Here is a 9,953-nt window from a genome sequence, read left to right as displayed (position 1 = left end):
AGGGACGCCCCCAGCGAGGGTGAGATTGCTCCTTGGCCCTGCCCGTACCTCCCCCCTCCAATCCATGTCCCATCCTGGGACGCCCAATTCCACATGCCGCAGCGGCAACGATGGCGTGTTGTTGCTCTGTCCGGATGCCGGCGCTCCTCATTGCTGCCACTCCCCCTTCTTACCTAGCCGGGGACGGGCTGACAGCCCAACTGACAAAGAAATTGAATCCACTTGGATCGAAAAGCACGGCGGCAATGGCCAGCCATGAGAGGGACGGAAGCCCGTCCTGACGCAAAGACACTAAGATGAGCGTCGAGCGCGGCAGGACCCCAAGACACACATACACCTTCTTGCCCTACCCCGCAAACCAACAAGAGCTGATGACTCAGATGAGGCTTCTCCTTCTCCTTCTCTCCTTCTTCTTCTTCGTCGTCGTCCTTTCCCCTCCTTCTTCCCCCTTTGCGCCGTTTGTGGATAAAACGGAAAAGCACAAACCGCGAACTCCACCCGAGCCACGCGGCCCGGCCGTCTGGGCTCTGGCCCTCTCTCCAATCTGAGGCCGCAGTACAACCCGTACGATTGGACGTAACATACATATAATTGTAGTTTCGCTCCGCAATTCTTCCTGTCCGTGCTTTGTGCATCATCCGGCATTCCGTGCTCTAGGCCAGCTCAGATCCCATCGAAACCTACTTCACATCCAGATAAATGCCCTCCTACTCGACCGCGCGGTAGTGACGGCGGCCATGATATACATATACGAAATTAAAGGCCTGGCTCGCTCCTGCACGATAACATTATGTCGGCGATGGCAAAGGGGAGACAGGGACTCGCATTCGCCCACCTCCTGACCACTCCTGTGACCTCTTCGGCTCCAGCTCTTCTCCTCAATACATACGTACATACATACATTCATACATACATACACGCGTACCCTTCCTCGTCCAAATTTAACTATTATAAAATGCTCTACGCGCCACTGGCCCTCCGCGGTGTGGTGCTTCGCTGCTCTGCGCCACTCCGCCGCTGCTGCTCGCGCTGCTTTACTTTGTTCTCATGCTCCAACCCAAACGCGCATACATCCCGCAGCCGCCAAGCCCTCGGCTTTGCAAAACCCCATCCAACTTTTCCAACACCAATTTTCAACCCCGCCGTCACAAAGCCAGCCCAGCGAAATCATGCCACAATCACAGACCCTTCTGCCCGTCATGCTCCTCACCACTGCAGCTACAGACATAGTAGGTGCCATACCCGCTACCATCACACTTATTTTTTCTGGTAATCGCATGACCGCGATGGCCATAGTCATGCAAGTCACAGTCGTATCAGCACCGTACGGTACCGTACCTTATCGTACCGTACTGCTGTCTGTAATCGAATTAAGAAAACAGCGCTCTACTGTCCAATAGTAACAATAACTCAATTCCCGCGCGCAACCGGCACTCGCAGGCCACCCGCACGCGTGCAAACACGCACATACATACATATACATACACACATAAATAAATACAAACATAATACATAGGTGCAGAAACGACGACGTAGCGTACGGCTATTTTCCTTCCAGAGCACACAGACACACATACATACATACATATACAGATACAAGCATATAGCTTCCTGCCACTGCCACTAGCTCTCGTACACGGCACAACAGTCAAAAAGAGCGCACTACGGCAAACGCTCAAGTACGTGGGCATGAGCTTTGTGTCTAACTTCAGCTACAAGTATGTATCACGTACATCCTGCTCTGCCTCGTACAGTCGCAACCAACACAGCAGTGGCGACGTAACCGCCTGAACGGAACACGGCAGCATGCAAGGGTGAGTAGTCTTTACTCGTCCAGTACGGCAATACACACACACAGTAATGTGAACATATATGCACCTCCCCACAGCATACAACAGCCTGTGCGCGCGCTTGTGGCGCGGGGGGGTAAAAGCAATAAATTTGGTATGTACGGGGTCTGACCTCGTACGGCAACGTGCGCGTAAAAGTGTGCATGCTCAGGGAGCCTAAGTATGTGAGGCAGAGTGCACCGTTGGGTGTTGTACGACAATTGATCATGTACGGGCCGCGCACACACGGCTACACTGCAACTGTGCCGGTGTAAACGGACTGTTGGTGGGTTGTTACACGCGGCGATCTGAGGAGAGAAAGGTGTGCGCAGCACACCCGGGGGATTAGGAACCGTAAAATCCCTATCGCCGCAAATTCCGCGTCGAATCTGCAGCTGACGTCTTTTCGGAGTCCGTCGTCGTCCTAGTACGGCACGACGACTTAATAGTCGTGTAGTACATGGCTGTGACCCGCTCACATTCGACCCCCCCGCGCATCGAACCCGCCGCCGGGCGACGGTTGCGCGGTCGAGTGCTACCGATGATGCTGGTGCTGCCGAATCCACTCCAAGCTGCGGCGAGCCGCCTCAACATCCGCGGACTTGCGCCTGCTGCCGCGCTCCGCAGCACACCCTGTGCCGGCCCCGAGTTGTTGTTGATGCTGTTGTTGATGCTGCTCCTGCACCATCGCCATCGCCATGGCCAGCTTGGCCTCGCCCTCATCCTTCTCCCCCCCCTCGTCCTCTCCCGAGGGCGCCACTTTGGAGCTCCAGTTCCAGTTCCAACGGCGGAGAAGCCAGAACCACCGACCCCAAGGAGAAGCGGCGCGGGGGGAGGAGGAGGAAGAAGAAGAAGAAGAGGGGTGGGAGCTGGCAGCGCCGCCGCCGGCGCCGACTACCCAGCCGAGCCCTATCGCCGCTGCGGCGCGCTGCAGCAGCGTCAGCTGCTGCGCGCTGGAAAACGCGGCGAGGGTCTCATTTTCCCTGTGTTCCCGTACGGATTTTAGGACCTCCCCGGCAGCGTGTCGTACGATCCAGGGGTGTTGGAGCAGCTCGGCGGCCGAGGGTCGCTCTACGGGGTTCTTCGTGAGGCACGCCCGCATGAAGTCGTGGCACTCGGGGGAGAGGTGGTCCGGGAAGGAGACGATGTCGGCCCAGAGAATGAGCGCGCTCGCGAGCAGCTTATCCTCCGTTTCAAAGGGAAGACTGAAACACAGGATTTCGTGCACCAGACAGCCCACCTGCGCGTATTGTTAGTTAGGAGGAAAAAGGATTGCTGACGCACATGATTTTAACAAAATGTTTCTAAGACATTAATGCATATATATACATACATATATATACATATACATACATATATATACGTATATATACATATATATACATACATATAAACAGACAGACAGACAGACAGGCAGACAGACAGACAGACAGACAGAGAGACGCAAACACACTCACCTGCCATAGGTCGACCTTCTCGTTGTAGTGGTCTTGCCACTCCCAAGGATTGTTGGGCATGATGAGGGCGGTCGCCTCACCAGCACCAGGGCAGCTCGGACGCGGCGACATCTCCCGGGGGCCCCCGCCGCCGCCGCCGCCGCCGCCGCCAGCTCCGGCGTCTGCAACATCCCCCCAACCCGACGTGTCGCCCTGGGACGCAGCCCCCGGCGATAGCAAATCCCCCCGACCGCCAAGTACCATGCCGAGCCGCGTGGTGATGTTCTTGGCTATGGTCCGCAGCCCCGCCATCATCTGAGCGCCCTGACTGAAGGACGAGCTCGGTTCCTGAGACACCAGCCGCGATGATCGCCCGGAGGGTCTGGCGTCATCGCCGTACGCGTCCACACCAGTCGGGGAACTGCAGTCGCCAGCGGCGGTCGTGAAGGACACCACTGCGCGGGAGGGCTTCACCTCGGTGGCGTCCGGCGGGCTGCCGACGCCGCCGTCGTACGGCATCATCGGCGTGTGCTCCGTCGCGATCAAGGACTCCACTACAGGACCCGGCGACGGCGGAAACGGTGGCGACGGCGGCGGCGACGACGGTGCCGCCGCCGAGTCGGCGGCCTGGAGCCGGTGTAGGCCGGTCAGCGGCGGCGGCGGCGGCGGCGGCCGACCCTGAAGACTTGTACTGCACCGATGGGCCAACGGCTCCGCGGCGTAACCTGGCAAGCACTCGTCTCGGTCAGCCAGGCGGCCGTTTTCTCCAGAGCCTCCCGAGCCCAGCGCAAACGGCGGCAATCTGCTGTTCGCGGCGGCGAGAGGCCCGGGTGTCAACCCGGGCCCAGGGCGGGGCAAGGGAGGGCTCAACGGCGTCCCAGAGCTGCTCTTGCCGCCGCCGCTGCCGCCGCCAGAGCATAGCGCACCGGATCCTGATCGGAACGCAGGTGACGGTTCGGATCTGTGGACTGACGAGCTGCCCGGGGAACGGCACGCTGACGGCGGACGGGGCGGCTGAGGCCACGACGGTGCCGGCCGCAGCGGCGGCGAGTTATCATCGGCCGCTGCTGTTGCCGTCCCGTCTGTCAGGACACCCTGTTGTCGGTATTGTTGTTGTTGCTGCTGATACTGTTGTTGCTGATGCAGATGCGGATGCTGATGGTGATGATGATGCAGATGATGATGGGACGGAGGCTGTGAAGCTGGCGGCGGCGACGGTGATGAGGGCGCCTGGTCCAACTGTGTCGAGCTGCCCGGTGGAGAGGGTCTGAGCCGCTCCACAGGGGAATGGTCGCCTTGGCCTTCGTCGAGCTGCGCGGCGGCGGCGGCGGCGGCGGCGGTGATGACGACGTTTTGCTGCACGGAGTCAGCTCGCGCGAGCTGGCTTTGAGATCGCGGATTGCCAACACCGCCGCCGTCGTTTCCACCCTGGCCGGCTGCCGGCATCGATGATCCGACGCCGACGCCGACGCTGCTGCTACTGCCGTCGCCGCTGACTGCATTAGCGACAGCGTCTCCGCCGCTTCCGTCCGCCGTCGGCCCCGCCGACGTCGTCTCCACCACGGGGGTCGTCACGGGCCCGTGATCCGTCGTGTCACTGCCGCCACCGCCGCCGCCGCCGTCAGCGGGCTCCCAGAGTGCGTCGGCCCCGTCACGCGTCTCTGCCGTACACGTTGACTGAGAGTCCGACCCTATTGGTCGCAACCAAGGCGCGTTCATCTCTTCCAATGCGGATTTCCGGCGTCGCTGCGGCATCATCATCGCCGGCGGCGGCGCCGCCGACGGCATGCCGCTGCCGTACGACATGCCGCTGCGGTCGTCATCCGAAGAGATCATCGGTTGTAGCACTTGCTGTTGCTGCTGCAGTTGGCCAGCTGGGGTGAGCCGCCGCGCGGATCGAAACAAATTCAGGTTACTGCGCGTGCTGCTTCGCGAGACAGGTGAGAGGGGGCACTTATCAAGCGCAGCCCCCCCGGCGGCGTCGGCTCCTGTTTTGTTAACCGGGCTGTGTGGCGATAGACCGAAAAACTCCAAAAGCTGTGCGCCACTGCTGGTCGTTTGTCGACGAGATGGAGTCAGAGATGCCATGTTAGCGAGCTGTTGCTGCTGGTTTTGCTGTTGCTGGTACTGCTGTTGTTGTGGTGGTGGTGGTAATTGCACTGTTGGTGGTTGGTACTGTTGGTACGGATGGTTTTCCTGGTTATGGTTGTATTGTTGCAGCTGTTGCTGTTGTTGTTGTTGTTGCTGCTGCAGCAGCTGCTGTTGTTGTTTCGGCGACGTGAGGAAGGAGTCGTGCCCATTACCAAAATCGAAAACCGGGGTACCTGGAGCCTGTAAAGCGTGGGGAAGGAGCGAGGTGGTTCCGGAGCAAAACGTTTAAGGAAGTGGAAAGGGTGGAGACTCAGACGACGGGCGACGGGCCGGTTGACTTGCCTCGCCGTGGTGGTGGGCCGTGATGTACTCCTCCGCCTCTTCCCCTACTTTCATCGCAGCGTGGGGTCCCCGCCGGACACATCCTCCCAGCCCGCTCCCAGCCCGCTCCCAGCCCGCTCCCAGCCCGCTCCCAGCCCGCTCCCAGCCCGCTCCGTTTTCAGTCCGTTTTCAGTCCGTTTTCAGTCCGTTTTCAGTCCGTTTTCAGCCCGTTTTCAGTCCGTTTTCAGTCCGTTTTCAGCCCGTTTTCAGTCCGTTTTCAGCCCGTTTTCAGCCCGTTTTCAGCGCGCTTCCGGCTTCGTGACTAAACAAAACACATCACAACAGCCGCCATCACCCCCATCCCCACAACACCCATCATCCCGGTCAGTGCCATTCACGTCCCCTACCTTGCCTCTCCCAGTCCCCGCCGCCGCCGGCCCCGCAGCCGCCGCCACCACGTACGGCAGCCCTCCGCCGCCGCAATCCTCCGACCTCACAGACAGCATCTCCGGTGCCATGTAATCCAGGAAGGGTATCCGCTCCGTTGGCGGGTCCATCCGCTGGTCTATGGCGCTCGTGAAGTGGCCCAGTTTGAGCTTGTCTTCTCGTCCAAACATGACGTACTCGGGGAAGATGGCACGATGTACGACGTTTGCCGCGTGCAGGTACGCGAGCACGTCCAGCAGGGGCTTGACCACCTTGGTCGCCATGAAGGCCTCAGAGTATTTCTCTGGATGCGATAAGGAGTCCTGAGGGACATGGGCGGGTGGGAGGAGGAGTTGGGAGGGGTTGGCAGGGGTTGGGAGGGGTTGGCAGGGGTTGGCAGGGGTTGGCAGGGGTTGGCAGGGTTGGCAGGGGTTGGCAGGGGTTGGCAGGGGTTGGGAGGGGTTGGCAGGGGTTGGGAGGAGTTGGGAGGAATGGCTGGGTGAGGGTGAGGCAGGAGGAGGCAGGGTGAGGGTGAGGGGGAGAAAAGAGGAGGGAATCAACCATCATATGCAACCACACGCGGAGGGGGAGGAGGATTTACTCCAGCCCAGATTTCCTCAAAAGCACACAAAAGACACGCGCACACGCACACGCTGAAACACACGCTGGGGGCCCCCTTCTACCGCCGCCGCCATCCCCTCTTAAAATCCCCCGCGATCGTGAGGGTCGGCCCACCTGCAGCAAGTCCCCCTTCACGGCATACTCCTCCACGATGTACAGCGCCTGCTCGTCCTCCCACAGCCCACAGCACTGTACGATGTGCTCGTGGTTCAGTACCTCGGCGAAGTGGAGGGCACGTCGGACACCTCTCTCATCCGACAGATTCATCTTGCCTGGGGTGAGCACAAACACCCAGAATAATGATTTAGTTAAATTTACTTGAATTTGGTGGTGTAGTGGTGGTGCGCAGCGGCGGTATGGCAGCGGAAGGCAAAGACTAGGCGAGACTTGGGAGCGGGGGCGAAGAACTAACCACCTGCGGATAAAGATGAAGATGGCGGTAGTGATGGGGATTTGAATGGCGCGGGAGGCGGGAGGCGGAAGTAAAGGGAAAAAGTGAGACCCTATCCGGACAAGGCTCAAGAACGAAGGGGGGAAGAGTCCACACAAAGCGCACATCACGTGACCTCATGCCCTCACACATGCAACCTAACCATCTAACCATCAGCCTCCAGTTAAGCAGCCGCACTTGGTCCACACATATGTGCGAATGCGGACCGTCGCGCTCTCGCTCTCTCCTTCCCTCCCCTACCTCTCTCCCTACCCCTCCCTTTCCCTTTCCTCTCCCCCCCTTTCCGGCCCCACCCTTATCAAACTTCTTGAGGATGTAGTGCTGTCCGGTCTTGACGGAGCACGCGAAGAAAGCTGACGAGTAACGGCCGGAGAGGTACTGGAAGGTGAGCGGCTTGAAATCGTTGAGGGAGGTGAACCACAGCTTGCCCTCCACACCCAAGTCGTCCTCGTCCAAAGGATGATCGAATTCGTGATGCATCAACTTAGCGAATACCTGTACCATGGGAGGTTGTTGGGGATTGAGTGTTTTTTGTTGTGTTTTGTTGTTGGTCTGGCATTTGTCTGGGATTGTGTTCGGTAGTTGGGGAATGGCCAAGAATATGCGGACGACGACGCGGGTGATGGTGTCAGCGGCAATGCAAGACAGGAAGGATCGACGGGAGTAATAATCTGGTCAAAGTCGGCGCCCCGGGCTTCACGTCTCCTTTCCCCTTTCCCTTGCTGCAACGCCTGGTGCCGCATAACCACCACCCGGTGCTGGATCACCATCCAAAGGCTGCTCACAACACAAACCCAAGAGCGCAGCTGCAACCCTTGCTGCGCCGCCGCCGGCACGAAAAGCTGCCGTAGCCGCAGCCGCAGCCTCCCTCTTCCCCCGCCTCGCACCGAAGGCCCTCCTTCTCCTTCAGAAGGTTGTATCAATCATTTCCAACTCCCCGAAAGGATGAAAGGAAGGAAGAAGAAAGAAAGGAAAAAGGAAGACCACTTCCTACCGCATACTTCCTCCCAGCACAACAGGAAGGAAGAACAGGAAACACAGAAACACAGAAAACGCGAATAGCGAGAGAGAAAGAAAGAGAGAGAGAGAGAGAGAGAGAGAGAGAGAGAGAGAGAGGGGACAGCTGGGCCCCCAAACAGGTGAAGATCTCCCTGGGAGTTGCCAAGAGATAGAACGCATCATGTCTTGGCACACGACTCTTGGGGACAGAGCTCCTTTGGAGCACGATCGTTTGGCGGCTGGAATTGCGCTTTTCCCAGCCGTGGCTGCTGCTCATCCCGTAGGCATTCGGCAGCTAGACACACGTACCCCGCCCTGCCCATTTTTTTCAAGAATTCAACAAAACAGCAGCGGCACAGTCCATAAAGGGTATTAATAGATATCAAGTAGATATAGACATATAGATCCTATTTATGGACGAGACATCATTATCATCATGACTCCCGCCACACCTGGGACCTGTGATTGAAGAAAATGACTGGTACACGAACATCCTCACTTATATTCTCCTCCTTTTGTTAATTCTTTGTTCTCAATCTGATCCCGATTATTCACTTCAAATCAGCCTGGTGAAGAGACGGCTGGCAGCTGTCCTTCGACACCCCTCAGCCGGCGATATGCCGGCGCCCTATGGCCCCGACTTACCGCAACGCATTTCCGAAATTCGGGACCGTATCTATCTATTACACGAAGGTGTGGCCTACAGGCAACTAAAAATTTTACTGGGAGTCCCGCCCACGCTGACGTAATGTGGGTCGCACTCAACGCTCCGGCACAATTTTGAGGCTCGGGCCTATTTCAATAATAATTGGGGGTCCTGAGCCTTCCCTTTGGTCGCGGTTTTGACTGTTTAATTTTTTTAGTTGCCTCATCTGCGTGATTGTCTAATTTGTATATTAGTCTCTAGTGCAGGCCCGCTGGCTCTACTCTTGGAGCCCACTGTAACAACCACACACACACATCTTCCATGTGATTTTGCTCAGGTGCCCAGATAAGAAAATCAATTTTTTACTTTCATGTTGTCTGTGTGCTTAAATTTAACACTCGCAGAGCTGCTGCAGCCCAAAAGTCTCGTCAGAGTTTGAATCTTATGAATCTCGGGAGGTTTAATCCTGGGATCACGATTGGTGCAGCATTTACTCGGATCTTTTTTCCGTTCCTTTTCCTGAATCCCCGTCCTACAAAGGTCAAGAAGCATTGTTTGGAAGCAAGCAGTCCCGTGCACAGGCCCCCAACTGGGCGCGCACACGCGGCCGGAGCAAATTCCGTGAGCCTGCTCACATGTTCAGGACGTTCCCATATCCGCAACCGCAGCACCCGGGGCGCGCACTTATGCGCGTGTCCTTCTATCCCATTCGCGCATGCCATCCGCGCATGCCCCGCACCTTTTTCGAGGAATGTCCAAGTATATCGATGACACTGCGCCGACGCTGCCCGCGGCTATCCCCACGTGGCAATCGCCGGCCCATCTGTGCGTTACCAGGCGTCCCAGGATCGTCCACGTTCGCCATGCCGGTGTTACTTGAACGAAAAAAGTCAATAACCGAGGCCCGGCGCTGCTTTGGTGTGGACTTTGTCCGTGGCAACGGCTCCCCTTGCTGCCCCGGTTCGCCGCATTCGCCGCTGGTCTCAACACTGTGCATACTTCGAAATAAATCCAACATACTTGCCCGCCGCCAACGTCCCTGCGAGGATGCCGGCAGCGACTTCGCGAGGTCGACCGGCCCGGACATGGCATCGGACAGCGGTGCCGCACCGGCGCCGCTTTCACCGTTGTTA

At 58.1% G+C, this 9,953-nt stretch overlaps 1 protein-coding gene across 1 annotated transcript; it reads right to left on the bottom strand.

The window, feature by feature from the left end:
* Positions 1-2,859: 2,859 nt before the first annotated feature.
* On the bottom strand, positions 2,860-6,976 carry VOLCADRAFT_44254 (uncharacterized protein; the record flags this gene model as incomplete). The annotated part of the gene is made up of 4 exons (XM_002954546.1): positions 2,860-3,069; positions 3,287-3,325; positions 6,175-6,426; positions 6,839-6,976. Coding segments are annotated over 4 exons (639 nt in total), but the record flags the coding sequence as incomplete, so codon positions are not given.
* Between the last annotated feature and the right edge of the window lie 2,977 nt (positions 6,977-9,953).

Source organism: Volvox carteri (genome assembly GCF_000143455.1).
Source record: "Volvox carteri f. nagariensis unplaced genomic scaffold VOLCAscaffold_44, whole genome shotgun sequence".
NCBI lineage: Eukaryota > Viridiplantae > Chlorophyta > Chlorophyceae > Chlamydomonadales > Volvocaceae > Volvox > Volvox carteri.
Note: the sequence above shows the minus strand (reverse complement) of the source record. Positions and strands in the feature narration are given on the sequence as shown.